Source organism: Symphalangus syndactylus, chromosome 2 (assembly GCF_028878055.3).
Source record: "Symphalangus syndactylus isolate Jambi chromosome 2, NHGRI_mSymSyn1-v2.1_pri, whole genome shotgun sequence".
NCBI lineage: Eukaryota > Metazoa > Chordata > Mammalia > Primates > Hylobatidae > Symphalangus > Symphalangus syndactylus.
In genome coordinates this window covers 109,477,634-109,504,547 of record NC_072424.2, presented here as the reverse complement: position 1 = coordinate 109,504,547, position 26,914 = coordinate 109,477,634, and the positions used below count along the sequence as shown (strand labels likewise).

Sequence of the window (26,914 nt, the reverse complement as noted above, 5' to 3'; positions counted from 1 at the left end):
CATCTACACAAAGGGCTAATAAATTTAGATCCCAAAGAGAGGGGTCAGCGCCATCTAGTGAACCAGTGTGAAACTGCACTCTCAGGCTGAACAGGGGTTTCCCGCTTATTTTGTAGCATCGGCTTAGCCAAATCCCCAGTTCCTGATCCTGAATGTTGGAGCCTAATTCCCTTGTCCCTTGTCCCTTGTCTTCTTTCATCTCCTTTTCCTTTCTTTTCTTTTTTTTTTGATGGAATCAAATAGTGATTTGATCTGTCGCCTAGGCTGGAGTGCAGTGGTGTGATCTTGGCTCACTGCAACCTCTACCTCCCAGGTTCAAGCAGTTCTCCTGCCTCAGCCTCTCAAGTAGCTTGGATTACAGGTGCTACCATGCCTAGCTAATTTTTGTATTTTTGTTAATTTTTTGTATTTTTCTTCATGTTGGCCAGGCTGGTCTCGAACTCCTGGCCTCAAGTGACCTGCCGGCATCAGCCTCCCAAAGTGTCATCTCCTTTTACTTTGTCAAACATGTCTCTTAGCCACTGTATTGCCATTGTCATTCTATCCCCCTGGCATTACATTCATACATATTAAATAGGCTAGAAAAATGCCATAAAGTCCAGATACTTTTTATATCCACTTATGCATAAGGAAAAAAGTGCTGGTATGAAATATAAAAATAGGAATTATCAGCTATCACAAAGCTTATATTTATTTGTTTACTGGCTTATTTTCAGTTTTCTCTACTACAGTACATGAGAGCAGGACACAGATCTGTATCTCAAATGCCTAGAACAGGGCCTGGCGCATACATGGCAAGCATACAATAAAACGTTGAATCAATGGATTAATTGGTTATTTAAGATGGAGTGAGTCATAATGTCTAATAATCACTTGAAATGCAGAACTGCTAAATAGCATGCACAAAGCCAAAAGTGGTTTTTGTTTTCTCTAAGCACATTTAAATTTTGCAAATGTTTCAATAATCAACATAAATTACCATTATAAATAGTAATAAGAAATAAATGTTACAACTAATTCATTAGCTTGGTCTTACAGCCCTATATGTGCTCTTTTATAAAAACCACAAAGATGACAAAGGTGTTAAAGAGTTGTGTAATCAATTACTCACTATCAGGCTGAAAGACAGCTGATATCATCTGTCTGCTGCCTTAATGGACAGCATAGTGGGGGTAAGAAGGTGCTGGCACTTACAGTCCCTGGGCATAGTCTTAGCCTTATTCCTCATTCTCATCTATATTCTGAAGATAAGGATGCTAAAATCAGCAATCTAATAACGATCACTTCAAATGCAGAACTGCTAAATAGCATACAAAAAGGCAAGAAAATGTCAATGCTCAGGAAAATTCACAGTGATGATAATAGCAGGGTAAGGTTAAGTAGATTTATAATGACAGATGGTTGTTAAAAGCATTATGAGATAAGTAAACAGATACACGAACCTAACAGCCAGCCACTGTCGATCCACAAAGAGATGAACTTTGTCGATTCTGATGTTCTTGGCATAGTGTAGTCGCTTTGGCAAATCAGGAGTCAAATAGGGTTTGAAATGCTGATCAGGTTTCTGACACTGAAAAGCAGGCAAATATTTCTTTATGATACATAAGATATGCAAATTAAATTTAAAAGTTCATCTTCTACATCAATTTATGAAGCACTTTTTAAAAGTAAGGGGATTTCAGCTTGGCTAATACAATAGGAATATTAAACCTATTATCAATGTAATCAGATTCCCTAGTTATTACTTTTGTCGTTGCAGTGATAATCAGGTTGCAATTAAAAATGTGATTTAACCCAGGAGGTGGAGGTTGCAGTGAGCCAAGATCACCCCATGGCACTCCAGCCTGGGCCATAGAGTGAGACTCTCTCAAAAAAATAAAAAATCTGATTTAAATTATGAGTTAATGTTTTCATTTTTTATTCCTCTGTGTGTGTGTGTGTGTGTGTGTATATAACCATATATATTATATATAATATATAACCATATATATTATATATAATATATAACCATATATATTATATATAATATATAACCATATATTATATATAATATATAACCGTATATATTATATATTATATAACCATATATAATATATTATATATAACCATATATATTATATATTATATATAACCATATATATTATATATAATATATAACCATATATATTATATATTATATATAACCATATATATTATATATAATATATAACCATATATATTATATATAATATATAACCATATATATTATATATTATATATAACCATATATATTATATATTATATATAACCATATATATTATATATAACCATATATAATATATAATATATAACCATATATAATATATAACCATATATAATATATAACCATATATTATATATAATATATAACCATATAACCATATATTATATATAATATATAACCATATATTATATATAATATATAACCATGTATATTACATATAACTATATATCACATATAATGTATAATATATATACATTGTAAAGGTAAAATAAATATAAATAAAGAAATAACAAAACTATTACAGAAGACCATTCCAGGCCTCTCCAGGAGTAGTGAATTATAGTTTCAAAAATATTGCTTTAAGATATCTGGAAGTTTCTCTACTCATTTACCTATAACTTGGGATGTGGGAACCAATCAAAAGCAGTTGCAATTATACTTAGTGAGTAAAGAGATTATCTTTTTGACTTGTAAAAAAAAGATCTGTAAGAGGTATAATTCACTATCCTCTTATATTAGTCACACAAAAAATGAGAAAGACAATGCTACCTGAAGCTCCCTAATGCAACCCTTTTGAATGGGACATCAGCCCTTTCATTACAAGCCAGAATTTAGTGCTACTATTACTGCAAGCTAATTTCTGTGGATGTGTCAGCTCCGCAATGAAAACAACTAAGATAAAAGCAACTAATATGCATATAAAATAATGTTGATGGAAGGTTTAAAAATAAATTCCAAGTAGCTTAGACTTAGAAATATACAATATGAATTTCTCAAAAACCCAGATTAAGGTCATTGCATTAACTTAAATATATGTATTAGAATATTGTATACTTACACTGAGGTTTCTAACAATTTCTTCAGAATTGACTGTTTCAAAAGAAAAAGAAATAAATGACATTACAATTGATAATGAACAAATGCAAAGAATGTGAACCACTCAGGTGAATTTGATACATTCATTTATTAATAACTATGATCTGGTAAAATTATATTAAAAATTATTTCAAGCAAATAATTATTTTGGCATTTAGAACTGAGTAGGATATATTTCAACCTAACAATATTAGATATTACCGTAGACTTTATAGACTGTACTTAAGCATGGGAATTTCCCACTTGTTTCTCTGTGGTCTTCTCAAGAAGTCAGTAGGGGTGTCTGATAATCCCAACTTCCTCTCAGAATTAGTGGACTATGGTTATTCATTTTCAGTTTTACCCTTTTTTTCATATAGGTGTCTTCATACTTACAACTAAAAAAGTCATGAGGTATATTAAGAGCTCGGATGCGGGGGGCAGGCCCTTCGTACATGTAGAAGTTTATTCTGGGAAAATAATCAGTCATGTATTCCATCTTGTCACAATAAGTCTGGTCCATTCCTGAATCAAAAAATAATCATAATAATCCACTGAACATATATAAATGGCAACGGTTGATTTCTGTTTTGTCAAATAGAAGACATTTTATGATACAGATCTCAAACTAAGCTTCACTGAGAATTTACACAATTCACCCTATTACTTTACTCTGGCAGAAAATTGTGGCAGTGGAGAAGGGTCGTGTTTGTGGGAAAAACAGATGGGTATTATAAACAGACCATTTGTTCAATGTATAATAGATTAATGGAAGTAACTTTTACCTTTAAAAGTATATTATGTAGGCTGTGCTCCATGGCTTACACCTGTAATCCTAACACTTTGGGAGGCCGAGGTGGGCGGCTCACTTGAGGCCAGGAGTTCAAGACCAGCCTAGCCAACATGATAAACCCCATCTCTACCAAAAAATACAAAAGTCAGCCAGGCATGGTGGCGTACCCCTATAGTCCCATCTACTCGAGAGGCTAAGGCACGAGAATCATTTGAACCTCAAAGGTGGCGGTTGCAGTGAGCCGAGATCGTGCCACTGCACTCCAGCCTAAGTGACAGAACAAAATTCTGTCTCAAAAACAAGTATAAAGTAATTTAAATTTATATAAAGAGTATGTGCTATAAAAAGATTTGGTAGTTAACCTTTTTTATTTGAAGACTTTTCAGACTGCATATGAATTTTTTTTTTCTTTTGAGACAGAGTCTTGCTCTGTTGCCCAGGCTATAGTGCAGTGGTGTGATCTCGCCTTGCTGCAGCCTCCGCTTCCTGGGTTCAAGTGATTCTCCTGTCTCAGCCTGCCAAGTAGCTGGGACTACAGGCGTATGCCACCACACCCGGCTAATTTTGTATTTTTAGTAGAGATGGGGTTTCACCATATTGGCCAGGCTGGTCTCGAACTCCTGACCTCAGGTGATCCACCCACCTTGGCCTCCCAAAGTGCAAGGATTACAGGCCTGGGCCAGGTGCCTGGCTTGCATATAAATTATTATTTTAATTAATTTCTTTTAACAAAATGTACATCAAAAGTTTCCGTTTAATTTTAGAACAATAAGGCAAAGTATTAGGGAACTACCTCAGAAATTTTAAAAATACATTACTATGTTTCCCATTATCTGGATGCTCTAACATACGAACAAAAGTTCTGCAGACACACTCTTTTTCCTCCTCATGCCCCATGGCTGGTCCCTTCACAGATATTGGGGCTTGACTTTAAATGTCCTCCTCAAGAAGACAGTTTGACCATCCTAGCTAGGAAGGATCTACTCCATATCCAGGAAAGTACCTATCACTGAGTAGGCACTTAAAAATATATCTGTAGAGGCCAGGCCCGGTGGCTCATGCCTGTAATCCCAGCACTTTGGGAGGCCGAGGTGGGCAGATCACAAAGTCAGGAGATCGAGACTAACCTAGCTAACACGGTGAAACCCCATCGCTACTAAAAATACAAAAAAATTAGCCGGGCATGGGGGTGGGCGCCTGTAACCCCAGCCACTCAGGAGCCTGAGGCAGGAGAATGGCATGAACTTGGGAGGCGGAGCTCGCAGTGAGCCAAGATCGGGCCACTGCACTCCAGCCTGGGTGACAGAGCGAGACTCCATCTCAAAAAAAAAAAAAAAAAACCTGTAGAATGAGTGCATATATACTTCAAAACTGTTTGAATGCATTTTTCGTGAGGTGGGAGAGGGTGTCTCCACTGTTTCACTTCCTTTAACATTCAGGTTAATCAAAATCAAGAGTTAACCTCCAGTAGAGAAATGTGAGGTGACAGTAACTTTAAAGATGAAAAGCTATGAATAAACACACATCTATTTACATAACTAAAAAAAAAATATGCACAGTGTGGCAAAACTTGCCAATTACAGCAAACTGCAGCCAATCTACATGAATGAATCATGGCTGGAAAGAAGGCCCCAAAGCACTTTTTAGATTGAATAAAAACCCAACCACATCCCTGTTAAATATCATTAACTCCACTTTTACAAAACATATTGTCTGTGGGTAGGTTTTCAGGGGTATTAGAATAATGAAACTAGAAAATTTAATGTAGTCCTCTTTTTATCACATTCTACCACAAGTCATTCCTTGCTTCTTCAAGAGACTTTAGGTCTAGAAGTAGAGATTTTAAAATATCACTATTATTTGTGTATGATTCCTGAAGTGATAAATTATAATCAATGATAAAATAAGAATGTTTTTTAAAAGCATACCATGGTCAGCCAGAAGGATGATATTGACGCAGTTGTGCAAATTCCGCTGCTTCAGGCCTTCCATCAACATCCCAAAAGCATGATCTACTACCTGTAAGGCTTTAATTACCTAAAAAATAATTTGGGGTTAAGATCGTCATAATGAATTGTCTTAATTAGCCAAACCGTTATCTAATCAAGTAAAAATTAAACACATCTCCGTCTCTGAAATTGCTGGTTTTGAAACAGAACATCAGAGCCCAGCACTAGCACCCATGCTACCATGTTCATCAAATACCAATTCCCTAAATTTCTATAAAGAAAAATCTAAACCATACTTCCTACAAAGGGAGATAGACTGCTGGCCAATAAATATGTGAAACCATGTTGAATGTCAACAAACACTATTCAACTGCAAAGATTTTCATAGTGCTTTGGGGCCTTCTTTCCAGCCGTGATTCATTCATGCAGATTGGTTGCAGTTTGCTGTAATTGGCAAGTTTTGCCACACCGTGTGTATTTTTTTTTAGTTATGTAAATAGATGTGTGTTTATTCATAACTTTTCAGATACTTCTAAGAGAGCCGAAAAGTCACACACATTCCAGAGGATCATGTGACAATAGGCTTCCAGAGAGTTAAAAAGAGCATCTGTAACTCAATAATTCTACTTCTGGGCATTTGTCCTAAGTCAACACTTGGAGTACAAATGGAGACTTGCACACAAACACAGTCATCACATTATTGATTTATAATTTAAATGCAAGGAAAAATTATTTATTTATTTATTTATTTATTTATTTATTTATTTATTTATTTTTAGGGACAGGGTCTTACTCATTGCCCAGGCTAGGGTACAGTGGCACAATCACAGCTCACTGCAGCTTTGATCTTATGGACTAAAGCAATCCTCCTGTCTCAGCCTCATGAGTAGCTAGCACCACAGGTGGACACCGTCATGCCTGGCTAATTCTTTAATTTTTTGTAGAGATTTGATCTCATTAAGTTTCCCAGGCTGTTCTCAAACTGCTGGGCTCAAGTGATCCTCCTGCCTCAGCCTCTCAAAGTGTTGGAATTACAAGTGTGAGCTAACACGCTTGGCCACAAGGAAAAATACATGATGACACATTCTTAAGAAGACTTACTGTATATCCGTGAAAAGATACTTTTAAAGAACAGTGGGGCAGGGTGTGGTGGCTCACGCCTGTAATCCTAACAGTTTGGGAGGCTGAGGCAGGTGGATCACCTGAAGTCAGGAGTTCGAGACAAGCCTGGCCAAAATGGTGAAACCCATCTCTACTAAAAATGCAAAAATTAGTTGGGCGTGCTGGTAGGCACCTATAATCCCAGCTACTTGGGAAGCTGAGGCAGGAGAATCACTTGAACCCTGGGAGGGCAGTGAGCCAAGACTGCACCACTTCACTCCAGTCTGGGTGAAAGAGCGAAACTCCCTTTCCCCAGCCCCTGCAAAAAAACAATGGCATAGGAAAATAGTCACAAAACAACGTTAAGCAATAAAAATGAAAACCAAACTGTATACATATTGCATAATATTGATTTTGTTTTGAAATATATTTAGCATTTCTTAGTAAACATGCATACACAGAAAACTAGAAGGAAATATATCAAAGTACTATTGACAGTGGTTGTCTCTAAATAGTAGAACTGGAGTTCATTTTTATTTTATTGTTTATACTCACCCCTTTGTGTTTTTTAATTTTCTACACTTTATGAATGTAATCATGGAACTGACATAAAGTTTAAGTAAATTTCACTAATGTAAATTTTCTGTGTTTTTTTTTTCCAGTGAATAAGAAAGAATAATAGCAATGGATTGGGGAAACAAATGTTTTATCTCTCAGAGTACTATTATAATAACGATTACCTCTTCTTTTTCTTTTTTTGAGAAGGAACTTTACAAGCCTGATAGAGTTAAGGTCTTTAGTGCACTGTCTCTTGAAATCCTCACAGTATATATTCATGGATAGTGCTACTGGAACAGCCTGTTGCAAAGGTCAGGAAATTTGAGGTTTAAAGAAGTTAAGTGGCATGTTCACAGTCCTTCAGTTAATAAGGGACAGAGCAGGACTTGAACACACAAGCCACTCTCTATCTACAGCTCAATCCATCATCAACTCCAAGATGCTTTCCTGGCCTTCAGTCTTAGGGTGACCTGCACTTTGGTTTGCCAGCGAGAGTTACCATTTCCACCTGTTGTCATGACATAACATTCCTTTTACGTAGTCATCTGACTCACTCCCCCAGCCACACCAAGAATCCCTCCTCTTCTGCCCTCTGCCAGCACCCTGGCATATGGCTGCCACTGGACTCTTTACAGTTTTGAAATCATCTGTGTACCTGTCTGCCTCTCAAGGAGAGCATGAGTTCTCACAGGGAAGGGATCGTGCAACCCAAATCATTACATATTTCTTGAACCCAGATTCTGTCATGAAGTCCACACTCCATAGAATGTGAAATGCCAGTTCCCAACTCTCACCCAACCAAAGGAAAGAAACAAGAAATTCCTATAATGGGCAACGATTGAGTAGCTTTGATAAGTTTGAGTGATAAGTTTTCCACTTAGTGAATGCGCCAAAATAAACTAAAATAGCCTTTTTACTGTCAATTTATAAGTCATATTAACTCTGAATAAAGGCATGTGATTAAAACTAACAATAATAATTAAGAAGTCACAAAACCTTCAACTTCCATTCATTTGCCTCTTCTTCTCAAGTTTTAAGTGACATTTGGTCCCAACCCTTCTATTTTCTCTCTTCGCTTTCTCCTTAGGCCATCTCCACTTCTGTGCACCATCTATATGCTGCTGATATCCCAGATCTTCACCTCTTTTGAGCTTTAAATCCACATTTATTTGCCTTCTGGACATCCTCATTTGGACATCACAGGCACCTGAATTGCAAAACAAGCATCTCCCCAAACTTACCCTCCTTTAGCAGTCTTATTAATATAAATGGGACCACCTGCTGGCACATAATAGAAACTAGGAAATCAATCTTGATCCCCCAACCCCCTCACCCAACTCACATTAAGCCATGTCAAGTATATCTCCTAAATGAATCTCAGTTATATCTTCTTCCATCCACAATGGTTGCCTCTACCTTAGTCCAAATCACTGTTATCTCTTTTCTGGAATGTTGGGAAAGCTAACCTGTCTCTCCCGACTTTCCCCTGCTTCCTCCAACCCATTCCTCTTACATAATAAAAGTGATCCCCAAATACACACAGATCTGGTCCTGTCTCCTCCTTTATTACAATGCTTCAATGCTTCTTATTGTACTTTTTCTAGCCTGCAAGGCCCTGCAATGCCCTGCAGGATTTGGTGCCTGACTCCTTCTCTGGGCTTCCTCTTAGCCCTCTTCCCTATTCCACAATGCTGCAGACATTGGTGGGAGATAATTCTCATAGCTTGTCCAACAGCTCTGGCACAGCAGAACACAAATAAGGGTGAGCTGCTACTATTATTCTTACCATGATCACGCTGTCTACTTGCTGAGCCATCTAGCCATTTGTTTGTCAGACCATTTGTTCATTTTATGTGTTCCTCCAATGTGCACAGCTCCTTCCTCAATAAGACCACTTGCAAATTCTGTTTCCTTTTGTCACTCAGAGGAGAGTCTCCTAACCAGCCCAAATTTGCACCCTACTCTAGACTAGATTGAGACTGCCTAGATAGATCTCTTGGGGGACCCCAATCTTTTCCTTTGCAGCACTTTTCAAAATTATACTTAGAATGTACTTGGGTTTTGAACTAGACCACTGAATGGAAAAAAAAAAAAGGACATGGTGCCTAATCTCAAGTCAGCTCCTAAGGTACAACGAATGCAAATAGAGTGTCCCTTCTCAAATGACAAATCATATCAAACATGGCTAACAGTTAAAATAGAAAAGAATGGCTGGGTGCAGTGGTTCATGCCTGTAATCCCAGCACTTAGGGAGTCTGAGGCAGGTGGATCACCTGAGGTCAGGAGTTCAAGACCATCCTGGCCAAAATGGTGAAACCTTGTCTCTAGTAAAAATACAAAAATTAGCCTAGCGTGGTGGCGCATGCCTGTAGTCCCAGCTACTCAAGAGGCTGAGACAGGAGAACTGCTTGAACCCGGGACATGGAGGTTGCAGAGAGCCGAGATTGCGCCACTGCACTCCAGCCTGGGTGACAGAGCAAGACTCCATCTGAAAAAAAGAAAGAAAGAAGGAAAGAAAGAAGGAAAGAAAGAAAGAAAGAAAGAAAGAAAGAAAGAAAGAAAGAAAGAAAGAAAGAAAGAAGGAAAGAAAGAAAGCAAGAAAGAGAAAGAAAGAAAGAAAGAAAGAAAGAAAGAAAGAAAGAAGAAAGAAAGAAAGAAAGAAAGAAAGAAAGAAAGAAAAGAAAGAAAAAGAAAGAAAGAAAGAAAGAAAGAAAGAAAGAAAGAAAGAAAGGGAAAAGAAGGCATGGTGAATATATTTTAGATAGTTCACGCTTAGAGTAACCTGAAAAGGCGTACAATTCTGTGATATAGTCTAGAGCTGTGCAGGAATACAACAGAGGCCCAAGGCTTAAAAGTCATGAGGCTTGAGTAAGTCCCTATATTAGGAATCATTTTGGCCTCATAGGAAGGAAGAAAAAAAAAAGGGTTTTCTGAGAAACTGCAAAGGCATGCTGCCAGAACGAATATGCTTGCATTCCAATTGAGGACAATTGTTCAACGAGTTTCCATGGGGTGGGGAAATGCCATATTCATGGCAGCCTTTGCAACTTTCCACTGTGCCCAAGACAACAGAGGCTTTAGTGGAGTTTAGAAGACAGAATGGCTTGTTTTGTTAAAAGCAATATTTAAGGACTATGTTTGTGTAGTAAGATCATAACAGAATGGCCTAGATAATGAATAAACTTATATTAGAGAGTCCACTTCAATGATAATGGGAGCCTAGAAGGGAAATAACTCTGCCTGAGGCAATAACATGTTAAATCCAATTATAAGGAACTTATAAATGAACTGTGGGGGAGTAGGCAGCTGGATATACCACAGTGGACTTGCAGGTGACTTAGCCTGAAATGCACCACATTAGTATGAATGGGCTTGTATAGTATTTAGCCTTGATGTTTTCATTATATGCAACAACAGTGCCACATCTAATATTCAATGAGGGCTTTTCAAATGATTCAATATATAGTTAATAAGGCAGTTGTCCTTTCTAGAATTTCAACTAGTTTATGGTTAAGTAGGCAGTTGAACCATGGCATCCCTTTTATACCATTAACTATTTTGATCTTCTTGTGTATGTATTAAATATATTTGTGCTCAGTAGAAGTTAAAGAATATTATTTTGTTTTGTGGGTTAGGGTTAGATGATTTTACATTTTTAAAAAAAAAACAACAACAACAACTTACTCTGGCACTGACTGGTCCACCTGCATGTCCAGAGGAATCAGGTTCTTCAAAATACATGGTAGAAAACCTGGGTCTAGGGGTAAAATTGAAACAGAAATATATTATCAATTTGCGATAAACTTACAGGCTGGGTTGGGGGATTTTGTAGATCTCGGGCTTGCTAGCCATTGCCTTTTCTTTCTCTCTAACCTCCTCCTCTTTGTTCAGACCCAGTAGTTCTACTTGGCTCCAGCAAGGACAGGTTTCCTAACAGGAAGTAAATAAGACCTTCCCAGATATAAGCAGTGGTGTGCCCCTGTTGTGAAACTGTTTTGTTCTTGCAGTTAAGACCACTTTTGGTGTGTCCCAGTCCTTTCTGTTTCCTGGTTTCTGACTTTTTGCTGATTCTTGGTTCTGTTACACAAAGTTCTTTCTTCTGGTGTCTGGTTTCTGATGCACTGTTTACCTGGAGCTCCTGATTAGCCTTCCCTCACTCCAATCTGTGGGTATGGGCTTGACGGAGCACCTCTTGCTCTTAGAGTCGGTCCTTATAACTGAGTGTCAGGCCTGCTCCCAGCTCTGCTCCATTCCATATCTGGCTCTGGTTCTGTGGTATTTGCCTCTGCTCTCTGGTGCTGGCTCTATCTCTGTTGTTCAATAATGTCAACCACATTTTCGAAAACAAAAAGTTACCAGCTCTCAGGAATAATTTCCTTTTTTTATTTTTGAGACAGAGTCTCACTGTGTCACCCAGGCTGGAGGGCAGTGGCATGATCATAGCTCACTGCAGCCTCAAACTTCTGGGCTCAAGTGATCATCCCGCCTCAGCCTCCCAAGTAGTTAGGACTACAACTGCATACCACCATGCCCAGCTAATTTCCTTGCATTTTTTTTAGAGACAGGGTCTCACTGTGTTGTCCAGGCTGGTCCAGGACTCCTGGGCTCAAGTGATCCTCCTGCTTCAACCTCCCAAAGTGCTGGGGTTACACGAGTAAGACCCCAACCAGGAATAATTCATGAAAAGTACCCATTAAAAGGCAATGCCACGTTGTTTCAAAAATAGTCAAAAATTGTAATTTAAAGTAAAGAAATAACTTCATTTTCTACCCATATATATGCCACTATGCCAGCACTTTTCTGACACTAGACATTACCTTTCAGCTTTGGGCAGGTCCAGCCATTTTAACAGTGTAGAAATCCTCTCTTCAAATGGGACACTTCTGAAAAAATAGGGTAGAAATAATTCTTTAAAACGAATCAAATCAAGAATAACTCCATTACATTCCTATTCAGAAAGGTTAATATCTTCAGCTACCCATTTTGTGTTCCTATATAATCACAATACTGGGAAGGTATTCAGTATTATTCAAAGGAATTTCTGTTTATAGATACACTTGCAGCACTATAAATGAAAGTAGATTGTTTTATTTCACCCCACCCTTCTCTCCTTCAGTTTCTCCTAACTTAAATAAAAGACAACTGATTACGATCCGTTCATTCAATTTTTAAAAGGGTATGCATATGCATATGTCGAACATCTGTTGCTGGATACTATTTGTTCATTCAAAACAGAATTTATCAGTGAGCAAATCAAAGATTACATTCTAGTGCAGGAAGACAAGTAACAAACAATAGACCTAATATAAAAATAAATTATATAGTGTATTAAAAGGTGATAAATGCTGTGGACAAAAAAAAAAAAGCTAGAGCAGAGTAACTGAGATGAAGGTGGTTTGAAATTTTAACCCTTAAGTATAACTGGGGTAAGACAATATTGAGAAGATAATTTTTCAACAGAGCCGGAAGGCAGGGAAAGAGTAGTCATTCGGATCCATGGAGCAAATCATCTCAGGGAGGGCAAACAGCCAGTGCAATGTCCTGCAGCAGAAGCAAGTCTAATATGTTGAAGTCCACCAAGGAGTTAAGAGCGAGCACCCGAGGGAGTAGCAGAAGGGGAGGTCTGAGAGGTAAGGGGACACCAGAGGTCATGCCACACAGGGCCTTGTAAGCTTTTACTCTGAGTGACACAGGGAGCCATTGAAGTTTTTGGTGCAAAATAATGCCATAATTGGACTTGCATTTTATTTTATTTTAATTTTATTATGTTATTTTATTCATTTGACATGGAATCTCGCTCTGTCGCCCAGGCTGGACTACACTGCAGGAGCCCCTGATCTCAGCTCACTGCAACCTCTGCCTCCTAGGTTCAAGCTATTCTCCCACCTCAGCCTCCAGAGTAGCCAGGATTACAGGTAATGCGCCACCATGCATGCTAATTTTTGTATTTTTTCTTCTAGTAGAGACAGGGTTTCACCATGTTGGCCAGGCTGGTCTTGAACTCCTGACCTCAGGTGATCAGCCCACTTCTGCCTCCCAAACTGTTGGGATTACAGGCATGAGCCACCGCAGCTGGCTGGACTTGCATTTTAAAGGAATCCCTCTGGTGGGTGGGATGAGACTAGATTATAAAGGATAAGAAGCAGAGAGATGAGTAAAGAGGCAACTGCAGTTAATACAGGCAAGAGATGACAGCTCAAACCAGAGTGGTAATGCTAGAGGTAATAAAAAGTTCTCAGGCTACATAGATTTTTAATTAGAGCCAAAAGCATTTACTGAGAGACTGCTTGAGTGACATAAAGGAAAGGAATCAATGGTGATTCCCAAGATTTTTGGCTTAAACTACTGATTAATAGAATTACTGCCAAGATTAAGACAAAAAACATCCTGATCATTTCTGCCTAGCTGGGAGAATATCTGAAAGTGCTTCACTACCCATTGTAAGGCATGTATATGGAAGGAAAGGAGCCATTTATAGCCGCTTCTGATCCAGGCCAAAAGTAGGTAGCGGCTTTTAAACCTTGATACATTGCTGTCAGCCACATCTGTAAGAAGAGAAAATTTAGGATAAGCGAAAGTCAATAATTACTTTGGGTAGAAATGGTGTACCTTACTAGAAACTAAACAAGATTAATAGTTGCAACATGTATTAAAATTGAAATTTTAATCTTTGTAGCAATTAAAAGATATAATTATCTAAGAATCTGCCTCAAAAATCAAAAACATAGCAAGCTACTGAGAAGCAAGATCATTTTTTTCAAACTGGTAAAATTGGACGGTTCCTCTCTCCCTTTAAAAGAATTACAACCTGTAATCCCAGCATTTTGGGAAGCCGAGGCAGGTGGATCTCGAGGTCAGGAGATCTAGATCATCCTGGCCAACATGGTGAAACCCCATCTCTACTAAAAATACAAAAAAATTAGCTGGGTGTGGTGGTGTGTGCCTGTAGTTCCAGCTACTTGGGAGGCTGAACCTGAGAAGCGGAGGTTACAGTAAACCAAGATCACACCACTGAGAAGCGGAGGTTACAGTAAGCCAAGATCACACCACTGCACTCCAGCCTGGCAACAGAGCAAGACTCTGTCTCAAAAAAAAAAAAAAAAAAAGAAAGAAAAAAAAGAATTACAAAACAAAATGAGGAAAAACATTAACAGATAATCTTTCTGAGTAACTTCCAGATAGATACATTTATAACCCAACACCCAAGTTTAAACATAGCTATTTGAGTTAACAACCATAAATGTTTTAAAAATTCAAGTTACAAATAGTGGTAAAACACCTTCCCGCCCTCAGCCCTTAGAAACTAGATGGGTGACATAGAACTTGCTCCACTGAGTGAGAAAAGTGACCTCCTGTCACACTGAGAAATGGAGGTTACTTCAGTTGCCACGTGTAGAATGCTACATACTGGTTGCCCATGCCACCAGGCTGGATTATTTTGTTCCTTTGAAGAAAGTGAAAAATTCTTGTCGAGATTTACATCATACATATTATTGTCAATGATGCCATGTGATTCCGGATACAAGCCCTAAAATGATAATTTCAAAAAAGATGTAAGATAAAATATTAGTAAAATAGAAATTAAAATAGCACACGATTTATTACTCATATCTAAGAAAGGTACTATATACCTTTCAATGTAAAACACTTGGACCTGAACTTAAATATCGGGAGATATCATCATCGCTTGGCTTTCATAGGGCATTAGTTCCATGACCTCCCTCAGGTACCAAAATCAGAAGATGTTTAAGTCACTGCTTGGGGTTTGCATATAACCTATGCATACCCTCTTGTATATTTTAATCATCTCCAGATTACTTATAATAGTTAATGCAATATACATGCTGTGTCAATCGTTGTATTCGTTAGGGAATAGTGACAAAAAAAGTCTGTACATGTTCAGTACAGACGCAATTTTTTCCCAAATATTTTCTTTCTTTCTTTCTCTTTCTTTCTTTCTTTCTTTCTTTCTTTCTTTCTTTCTTTCTTTCTTTCGTCTGTCTGTCTCTGTCTGTCTTTCTTTTCTTTCTTCCACTGTTATTTTAGGTTTGGGGGTACATGTGAAGGTTTGTTACCTAGGTAAACATGTGTCATAGGGGTTTGTTGTGCATATTATTTCATCACCCAGGTATTAAGCCAGTACTCAATAGTTACATTTTCTGCTCCTCTCCCTCCTCCCACCCTCCTGCCTCAAGCAGACCCCAGTGTCTGTTGTTTCCTCTTTGCGTTAATAAGTTCTTATCATTTAGCTCCCACTAATAAGTGAGAATGTGTGGTATTTAGTTTGCTAAGGATGATCGTCTCCAGCTCCATTTATGTTCCCACAAAAAACATGAAGTTGCTTTTTTATGGCTGCATAATATTCCATGGTGTATATGTACCACTTTCTTTATCTAGTCTGTCATTGATGGGCATTTAGGTTGATTCCACCCAAATATTTTCAATCCACAGTTAGTTGAATCCACGGATTCAGAACCCACACATATGGAGGGCCAAGAGTGTATATATATATATATATATTTTTTTTTTCTAGTTCTACCACAGTTTATAGCAGCAAATAAGTGACATTAGGCTGATGGCTTGTGCTGATGGTGTTAATATAACTTTTGTGTGCTTAATAACTGTTTAATTAACTGTTTGTTAAAGTTCTCCGTATTATAATAATGGTTAGCCACTGGTTATATTATCAATAACAGCAAGGAATTTACTAGATAGAAGCTTTCTATATATCAAATATCTTGGCTAAATTGAATTAAAGGGTGTTACCAGCATTTTAAAGGCAGCCTGCCAAGTCTTTATCATCTTCCCTGCCATCCACCCACCTATCCATCCAATCATTTATTTAATCCAATCCCACATATTTATTTAATCATTCCACACATTTTCATTAAATGCCTATAGATTTTAGGGTCATTATTTTAGAACATTGCTATGTATATGAATATGTATGCATATATATGTATAAAAATACATAAATAGTAAATTAATTGCATTTATGCATAATCCCTTATTTTATGTATACATATATGTATATATGGTATATATTTATGTATATATAGTCAATTATTATTATTCACGGTAGTTATATTCTATAAAGTTGTCATGAACACTAAATTAATGATTACTGAACCATTGCTCCTAGGAAAAATATAGAATTAGGTTCCTGAGAGCCTCTGATTACGACATTTTTGTCTTCTGATCAATACATAACCTTCTTTTATGAGTGTTTTTGTTTAAAGTCACATTATTTATGTATATTGTTGGTTCACTATCACTCATGCCTGAGCAAAGTTTACCTAACACACATATTAGGCAATTCATAGCCTTCTTGCTCTTAGGAACACCAGAAACCACATCAGCACTATGCAAGGGGACCATTTTAACCAGTGAAACCACCCCCAAAAAAAGCACCAGCATATAAAAAGTATGACATTCAATAGACAGTAAGATTGTGAAAATGGTACTTGTTTATAGTATGATAGCTAAAACAAGAAAGCAGAATGTCTCCTGGTTAGACCTTAGCTAGGAACATAGCATTGGGCAACTCAACTTTTTGTGCTTCTTCGTGATGGCTGCAAATGACCACAAATGCACTATACTTATTGATATGGGGATTACAAATAAATTTTAGAGAGTAAGCAAACACCCACAAATACAGAATCTGAAAGTAATGAGAATATATACATACATTTGTGTGGGGGTTAAAATTTAAATGTCATAGTTACTGTTCCATAGTAATAAAAGATTAAAACCCAAAGTAATAAAGACACAAATATCCTTTGAGGCAGCAGATGCCTTAAAATGTGTTATAAATCTATCTTAAATAATTTAGTTTTTATTTGAGCTCATTTAAATCGTTCTACCTACATCTTTTTATATACTTTTTATACATTCTACCTACATCTTTTTATATCACTTGCTTTTATTGCTTTATCTAAAGAGAGGTAGACAGTGTGAATTCATTTATGAAAAAGAAGTTCTATCAAGTTAATTGTAATGAAAAGACTAGGAAAGAACAAAATTTCCCACATCGAAGTAGTTGTCCCTATATATAGCCTACTGTTCCCAGTAGACCTTCAGATAAACAAAGGGCAATCGAAAGACCAGAGGAAAATGGTATTTCTCACATCAAAGGGTCTGTTTTGGGCTCGACACAGGTGAATTAACCTAATGCTGGACACTTATTCATAGTTCATGCCTCACAGCCCTAGATTGGCCTCATATTGTGCCATTCCTTCCCAGCCTGAATTCAGCCATGAACTATCCCCACATGTGCTCGAGAAGGGTAAGTCACAGAACTCGGTCAGTTCCTGCCCAAACATGTCTGTCTATGTGGTCAGTTCTGGTCTTTGGCCTGTCTTACCACTGGGTCAAGCACTTACCGTGACAATGGTGTAATGATTTGGGAAGGTTTTGGTAGGATACATGGCTCTCATGTATTTTGAATGAATTCCACATGTTTCTGCAACAGAATATGGTGAGAAATTAGGAAGTTATTTTTTCTTCAGTTTTTTGGATAACTAAAAATCTGAACATGAAAGTCTCTCAGAAAAATAAAAAACAAACTAAAAAGTGGATTAAAGATGGAAAGAGGTTGAAATTCTGGTCTCTAGGCTTCCTCCATTCCAGGGAATGTCAGACTTTTAGGAGAGGAGTGAGCTAAATCAAGGTGTATAGATTTTTTTCTGGAAGAGCCAGTGATACACATGTTACGCTTTGCAAGGCCATGTGGTCTTTGTTGAAACACCTCCCCTCTGCCGTTGAGGCCCCAAAGCATCCATAGACAATAAATAAACAAATGAACATGGTCATGTTCCAATAAAACTTTCTTTATGGACATTGAAATTTGAATTTCAGGTAATTTTTATATGTCACAAAATATTCTTACTTTCTTCCAACCATTTAAAAATGTAAAACAGACTAGGCCCAGTGGCTCACACCTGTAATTTCAGCACTTTGGGAGGCTGAGACGGCAGACCACTTGAGCTCAAGAGTTCGAGGCCAACCTGAGCAACACAGTGAAACCCCGTTTCTGTATAAAAATTAAAAATTAGCTGGGCATGGTGGCATACACCTGTGTAGTCCTAGCTACTTGGGAGGCTGAGGTGGGAGGATTGTTTGAGCACAGGAGATGGAGTCGGCAGTGAGCTGTCATCACACCACTGCACTTCAGTGTGGGTGACAGAGTGAAATCCTGTTTCAAATAAATAAATAAATAAATAATTTTTAAAATAAGTAAAACAATTCTCAGTATATATGACAGGCCATACACAAACGAGTAGAGTGAACCAGATTTGGCCTACGGGCCATAGCGTGTTGTCCCCTGAGCTAAATGTACTCTATATTATACACTGCCAGTTTGTTTGCTTTATATAGCATTGGCGTCTAGCTGATAGTTCTTACATGTAAAGTATCTAATATAACAAAAGTCAACACTACTGTCTAGACAAACGAAAAAGGATTTCACTTGTATAACTGCATAAGCCCATGTCATGTAGTACTGTTTACAAATTAAGCTAACTTTACTGCTTCTTACTTTTAGTACAGTTTCCATTAGACCAGGGAAGTTTCCTGTGATCTGTGTTTCACAAAGTATGACAGTAATTTAGCTTCATTGTTCTGTTGTTTTCAATCTGTGCAATAACCCTGTTTAAAGAGGTCAGAACCACTGGGGCACATTGCTATTTCCCCTGCAGCAGTGAAGTACAAGAAATTTTCCACAGCAAAATTGTGTTGCCTCTACTTCTAAAATAAAGCTTCACCATTATCGATTCTCTTTAGGTCAAAACAAAACATGAAATTGATTGTCGTCCAAAAAGTCACAAGCTTTGCTGCTGAACACAATGAGTGTTTTCTCAAATAGACATGGGGTTGGTCTCCTTCCCAGACTCTGATTCAGGAATTTCCTCCTTCAGAACTTTCTAGGGCCCCATATCAAGTCCACTACATAGGATTCTCTGATGGGGATTGGAAGGTAGGAGATGAAGGAAAGGGAGTTCAAAAAAATCTACTTTCTTTTCTTTCTTTCTTTCCTTTTTTTTTTTTTTTTGAGATGTAGTCTGTCTCTGTCACCCAGGCTAGAGTGCAGTGGTGCGATCTCGGCTCACTGCAACTTCCGCCTCCTGAATTCAACTCCTGCCTCAGCCTCCCAAGTAGCTGGGACTACAGGTGCCTGCCACCACACCCAGGTAATTTTTGTATTTTTTAGTAGAGATGGAGTTTTGTTATGTTGGCCAGGCTTGTCTCGATCTCCTGGCCTCAAGTGATCCACCTGCCTCACCCTCCCAAAGTGCTGGGATTATAGGCTTTAGCCCCTGTGCCTGGCTAAAAATTTACATTTTTAACAAGCACCCCAGGTCATCCTAATGTATTTAAGTTTGAGAACTGCTCCAGGACTTAATTTATAAAACATAAGATTAAAATAACGTTTATTTTTCTTACTTAATCAATACCACCAATAAGTAAATCTTGATCTCAATTAGGGAAAGATATTTAATATTGTTAAGAAGTCATATAACAAGAAAATAAAATGAGATCTAGTCCACTTACACAATTAAAATAATTTAAGTGGGAAAAAATTCATACAATGAACAGATACATAAAGTCAGTTTCTGCTTTAATATGCTTGAAACATGGGTGGCAAACTCAAATTCTTAAATGGGTAAAGCTAGAGGATAAAATAAAATGTAAATTAAGCTACTGGTATTGTAAAAGCATGGCACCCGCCCTAGTTATATGATGTCATAAACAAGACACATCTGCTGACTATAGACCCAAGCTACTGCTTTGTATCACCTGCCCTTGAACCACAGCTACTGAAGAAAGTCTACAGAAAGCACAGTCTTCTACCATGGTTTCTTCCAAATATGAATAATTTAAGTTATACTTGAACAGACTACTTCTGGAAAGACATGCAATAAACCAATGAGCAGTTGCTTTTGCAAAGGAACTAATACTGTATGATTCCACTTATATGAGGTTATCTAAAATAGTCAAAATCATAGAAGCAAAGAACAGGATGGTGGATTCCAGGGGCTGGGTAAGGGGGAAATGTGGAATCGTTAATCAATGGATATGAAATTTCAGTTTTATAAAATAAGTAAATTCTAGGGATCTGCTGTACAACGTTATGACTATAGATAATAATACTGCATTGTACACTGAAAAAAATCTGTTAAGAGGATAGATCTCATGTTATGCATTCTTAACAAAATTTAAAAAGCAGACAGCAAATGACATCTGCTATGGCCAATATAATAGCTCTGCTGTTCATGAATGCCAACCTTGCAAACTCTAATCTCTAAAACTCTGCATATGTCACCTGCTGGATCTCTGCTGTCTACCTGCTACTTCTAGTCTTATTTTATCCACAGTTTCCCATCTAACTTTTCAGGAAGGCTGTCTTCCAAATAGGCCAAATCACCTCTATCCCACTTGACAGTTTTCTGATCTTGGCCCTGGCCCTTCTTTGTCTGCTGCCACCTGCACTAAGACAAGACAATGTTCTTGCCTTACTAGAGTGTGATTCAGAGAGCCACTTCCTCATCCACTTAATAGTCACTAATATGACTCGCTGCTCTGTGATATTGTTTAGGCTCAGTTTACACGACCATGGTGGCCCGACTCAGGCAGCTTGATGAAACCCTAGAGATGGGGCCCTGGACTCCCTTAACAGCAAGGCCTGCTGTCACATACCTCACCTCAAGACTAACATAATCCTAATCCTATTTAACCACATCTATCCTTTTTCAATTTTCCCTCAAAACAGCCTCAGGAGGTCCTAAGAATATGTACCCCTACCTACCACATCTATTCTTAATCGGGCCTCCGAGAAACTAACAGCCCCATTTTGCCTAGGTAGGCCTAGCTGATCATAGCTTCACACACATTTGGGGATTAAGATGTTGTCTACACGACTAAAAAATATTTTAAATGTTTTAAAATATTTTAAACATCAAAAGCAGAAAGCTCTTAGTGGCTGAATATTTCATTGATGTCATTTCTAATTCTCAATGGAATGAGCAAATCAAGGAATTTCACTTTAGAAAAGGTTCAGTTCACCCTGGCTAGTCAAATTCCCTTTTGACACCAGATTTGATATCCAGTTTATCACGACAAATTTAGATAAGATAGAAACTGAGAAGTGTTAGTTAACTTTCTAGGATGAAATAACTCAGCAGAAAAATGACAGTTCCTGGATTTGGAAAACAATCTCTTTGCTAAAGATCTGCCTCAGGGAATGAGGGAGAAGCTGAAGAAACAATGTACCTTGAGTTGCAGGAAGTAGTGGTCTATCTTCCTACAACCATGGCATTTTAGGGCTGGAATTAACAGCAGAAATCATCAGATCTGGTCATTTCATTTTACAAATGAGGAAACTGAGGCCCAGAAAAGTCAATCAACTTACCCAGAGTCAAACAGCTATTTTTAATAACTTGAAGAAAAAGAAAAACAATAAACTGGTAAAAATGACATAAAATTTGAGAACTTTGGGGATATAAAACGGCCTCGGAGGAGGGAGAAGAAAGAGAGGAATTGCAGGGCAGTGAAGAGTGTGTGCCCTGGAGTTAGCTCTCTGGTTATAACTAACTATGCCACTTCTTAGCACTGTGTCCTTGGGTACTCAACTTCTTTTTTAAAAAAAAATTATTAAATAGAGACGAGGTCTCACCATGTTGCCCAGTCTGGTCTCAAACTTCTGAGCTCAAGGGATGCTCTAGCCTCCTCCTCCCAAAGTGCTAGGTTTACAGGCATGAGCTACCACATCCAGCCTCAACTTCTCTTTATTACTACCTTTATTAAATTGTGTGAAGGCCAAGTGTCCTAACACAGAAGTACAACATTATAATAAAGTTGATAATAAAAGAATTATAACTATAACTTAAAACCACCCATTGTGTGCCACATATCAAACAGCTATTTTTTGAATGCTACCTGTACATTCTCAGAGTAATCCTGTCAGGTGGGAAGTCACCATTTCACAGATGAAGAGACTGGGGCACTAAAAGGTGAAGGAAAGTTGTCTGAGACCTCACAGCTAGCAAGCAGTAGAGTCAGGTTGCAGGCAGTTTGATTCTAGAACTGGAAATAGATCCTGGACTTGACATCTGCTGAAATGGTGGGAGGTGCTGGATCTGACTAAGCCCACCAGGCTCCTTCAGGATCCGGTTCTTGTTATATTCACCTTGCTAAGGCCCAGAACCTAGGTCTGACAAACATCACTTTCAAGGCAGTACACACAAATAGATTTCCATAGGACAGAAGTTACATTCAAATATAAAACAAATCAAAATAAACAACCAAAGGCTGAACATGCTACCAAAATAAAGGTAGGAGAAGCCAGCAAGTGTGAAAATACACTTCCGACTGAAAGTAGATACCATGTGGTAAAGTCAGAGAGGATCTAGGCTAAGACAAACCACTAACGTTAAAAGTCAGAAAGAAAGTTGCATCATCTAGAGATTGACTGACTAGGTGTCGTTATCATTTGCATGCCACTACTTACAGAAGACTTACTCAGTTTATTGATATTTGGCATTAAAGTATCCCATGTGTATAAGTATTCAGCTCTAAATCCATCCATAGAAAACAAGATAAGTGGTGGCAGGTCAAACCTGAAAATGGAAAACAAAATTTGTCAATTGTTTTGGATAGTTATATTTACCTCAAAAGCATTGCAATCCTTTTTTAGACCTGTGTTTAAGGTAAAATAATTGGGTAACTTTTGGGCCATAGCCAAACACTGTCATTTTTTATGTTTTTCTTTGTTTTTTTTTTTGAGACACAGTTTTACTCTGTCACCCAAGCTGGAGTGCAGTGGAGCGATCTCAGCTCACTGCCACCTCCGCCTCCTGGGTTCAAGCGATTCTCATGCCTCAGCCTCAGAGTAGCTGGGATTACAGCCGCACGCCACCACAACCGGCTATATTTTAGTAGAGACGGGGTTTTACCATGTTGGCCAGGCTGGTCTCCCACTCCTGACCTCAAGTGATCTGCCTGCCTTGGCCTCCAAAGAGCTGGGATTACAGGCGTGAGTCACCGCGCCTGGCCTAAAATTTTACTTCTGTTATACACACACACATTTCACAGATGCATAGTTTGATAAATTTTCACTAACTGAACTCCACTGTGTAGTCATCACCCAGATGAAGAAACAGAATATTATCAGGACGCTTGTGCTTCCTGTGGTCACTAAACTCTCCAAACCACACCCCACCAAGGATGATCAGTATCTTGATTTCCAAGAGCATAGATTAGCTTTGTCTATTTTTGTACTTACATTTATATGCAAATAAAATCATATAGTATGCATTTTGTGGAGTCTCAATTCTTTTACTCGACATTATGTTTGAGATTCCTCCATATTGTTGCAAGTAATTATGGATCATTCATTCCCATAGCTATCTAATATTCCAGTGAATGAATAAACCAGAACTTATTCTACTGTCCATAGGCACTTGAGTACTTTCCAATTTGGAAAGTTATTAGGTTTCCGACCTAAGACAGCCTGTGGTTTAACTCCATTTACATAAAATTCTAAAACAGGAATGTATGTTGATAGAAATCAGAACAGTGATTGTCTCTGGGAAGTAAGCAATGGGAAGGGACATGAGGTATCTTTCTGGGATGGTGGAAATATTCTATATGTTGAAAATATTCTATATTGGTAAGTTACATAGCTTAGTGAATTTCCAAATTGCATCATATTATACACTTAAGATAGGACCATTTCATGTGTATGAACTATAGGATACCTCAATTTAAAAATAAAAATGGAAAACTGGGACAATTTGAACTGCAGTGTGCAGAAAATTCATGAAGAAATTAAAGTGGCCTACTGCAATTTGCATGAGAAAATACTTCTTTTTTTCATAAAGTCATTAACGTAACTCTGATTAAAAACTTTATATTCATAAATATGCCATTAAAATAACTTGGAAGATTAAAGACAGGGTCAACTGTCTGTGGGATCAAGAGTGGAATCCAAAGATCCAATGCACCCCTTTTTTAATGGCCCGCTTGCCTGTCCATGCTAACTAGAGAGTGCATTTTACATTCTGCTGACACGAACATTCTTGTAGCTAAAACACCCTTAATTATTTCCTAAAGATAAATACATAAAGATCACATTTCCTGGTCTTATGACGAACTTTCAAAGGAGACTAAAATATTGCCACAATTCATTCCCAACAGTAGATATTAACTTATACAGTACTTTCATAAACACGACAGGTAGCTGGGACTTTATATACACAAATCATGATGTATTGATTATTTCATGGAGTAAAAGTTGTATCTTCTTTTCATTTTTATTTCTCCGATTGCTAAAAAACTTGAACATTGCATCCATATTGTTTTTACTGCCTGTGATGAAGCTTGAGTAAGAGCTCACTACATGCCAAGAACTGTCATCTCAGATCTATTATTTCACCAGGATCAGGTAGTTTACCCAAGGTGTCCCACCGCCAGTAGGGGCAGAGCTAGGCTGTTGGCTCACATCTGTCTGATTTAAGAGTCTAAGCTCCTTACTATACTATGATCACTAGCAAAATAGTAAGGCAAACAAGCAAAGAGAATACTAGCATAAATGTCTGGCAAGAGGGTTTTATGTAATGTCTTCAGCCACTAAAATTTTTAGCAGCACATATTATTCATAGTGAGCAGAATTATCATGGTCCATTTTCCATGCAGGGATGGAAGGTATAGGTAGGAATGACTTCAATGGAATAAAGAGAATGAGGGGATTGTAAGCAATGGTCAGTGTCCTACCGACCACCACCACCACCCCTTTCCTCACCAGGTTCCTTTCTAGTCTTGCCTTGCATCAAGGTTGCCAAATCAGTCCTGTAATTTCTCTGGGATGCTGCTCCAGCTCTCAAATCCTCAGGTGGACAGTGATTTGCCAGTTTGGAGAAGGCCATTCTAAGTAATCATTTGGGCTTAGTCGTCTAGGTTTGTTGAGACTCTTTACAAAGACTTTAGTGAAAACCTTCCTGCTCACCTAATGTCTCTCTCCTCCCGGTTATCAACAGGTGAGGGAGTCTTGGTGCCTCAAACAATTCTTCCCCTTATTCAGCCCCTTACCCCTTCTTCTGATGAATTGCACAGCATCACAGGCTCAGCCTATGACTTGAGGGAGCGTTATGCCACGGAAACTCTGGATCCTTACTTCCTGGGTTTGCTTCCTGCTTCCAGCAATCACTAGCAATGCAGCACTGGGCAAGTGATTTCACAGCTTTTGCCTCCATTTCATTCTTTGTAAAATGAGGATGGAGATAATAGAGCCAGAGGGTTTTTATAAGGACTAATATGTAAGATGACTATTGTGTAAAGTACAAATTGGTAAATAGTAAGAACTATATGAATGTTAGCTGGTATTAGTATGCTTTTCAGAGATTAATTGACAGTGTAATCTGAACCATAAGAAAAGGCCATGGGCACACCTTAATAGATTCAAGTATCAGGTTCATCTAATAAAACAAGTGACTACAGAAAAATTTCACTAGAAAAATATTAACAATTTCTTGAGTACCTACTATGTACCATGCACTAGAACTAAAATTAACCTACTGTTTGATAACTCACCAAGCATATTCCCTTGCTTTAGGTCATTTAATTCTCACATGAAATCATCTGACCCTGGCATTGTTATTATTTCAGTTTCATAGATGAAGCTCAGAGAAGTGACTAGTGCAAAAGACCTACAGGCAAAATCAGACTCAAACTCCTCTCATTTTATTCTAATCCTTCACTCTCCCACCCACAAGGTGCGAAGAGAGCAGCTGAATCTGAGCTACAAACCAAAGCAGCATGGGACAAAAACAGGCACATTATCCATACTAATTTTTAAAATGAAATAACACTATTTAAAAATGCGTCCACTGGGCCAGACACAGCAGCTCATGCCTATAATCCCAGCACTTTGGGAGGCCAAGATGGCAGGATCACTTGGGCCCAGAAGTTCGAGGCCAGCCTGGGCAACATGGAAAAACACTGTCTCTACAAAAAATACATGAATTAGCTGAGAATGGTGGCACACGCTTGTAGTCCCACCTACTTGGGAGGCTGAGGTGAGGGAATTGTTTGAGGCTGGGAGGTGGCAGCTGCTATGAGTCATGATCACACCACTGCACTCCAACCTGGGCAACAGAATGAGATCCTGTCTTGAAATGAAAAATGCCTCCACTGTCCAGCACAGTAGTTCATGCCTGTTATCCCAGCATTTTGGGAGGCCAAGGCAGGAGGATCACTTCAGGAGTTCGAGTCCAGTCTGGGCAACATAGTGAGACCCTGTCTGTACAAAAAAATACAAAAACATTTTTAGCTGGGTGTGGTGGCCCATGCCTGTAGTCTCAAATACTTAGGAGGCCGAGATGGGCTGATAGCTTGAGCCCAGGAATTTGAGGCTGCAGTGAG

The 26,914-nt window shown here is 38.2% G+C and overlaps 1 protein-coding gene across 1 annotated transcript in view; it reads right to left on the bottom strand.

The window, feature by feature from the left end:
• The window catches only part of ENPP3 (ectonucleotide pyrophosphatase/phosphodiesterase 3), a 90,809-nt gene that overhangs the window by 44,029 nt on the left and 19,866 nt on the right, over window positions 1–26,914 (bottom strand). Inside the window, exons 6-15 of the mRNA XM_055264267.2 lie at window positions 23,015–23,112; window positions 17,881–17,960; window positions 14,907–15,026; window positions 13,934–14,043; window positions 12,316–12,381; window positions 11,183–11,255; window positions 5,819–5,927; window positions 3,494–3,622; window positions 3,081–3,112; window positions 1,443–1,570 (exon numbers count right to left, since the gene is read on the bottom strand). Coding sequence (XP_055120242.2) covers window positions 1,443–1,570; window positions 3,081–3,112; window positions 3,494–3,622; window positions 5,819–5,927; window positions 11,183–11,255; window positions 12,316–12,381; window positions 13,934–14,043; window positions 14,907–15,026; window positions 17,881–17,960; window positions 23,015–23,112 — 945 coding nt within the window. The remainder of the gene's footprint in view (window positions 1–1,442; window positions 1,571–3,080; window positions 3,113–3,493; window positions 3,623–5,818; window positions 5,928–11,182; window positions 11,256–12,315; window positions 12,382–13,933; window positions 14,044–14,906; window positions 15,027–17,880; window positions 17,961–23,014; window positions 23,113–26,914) is intronic.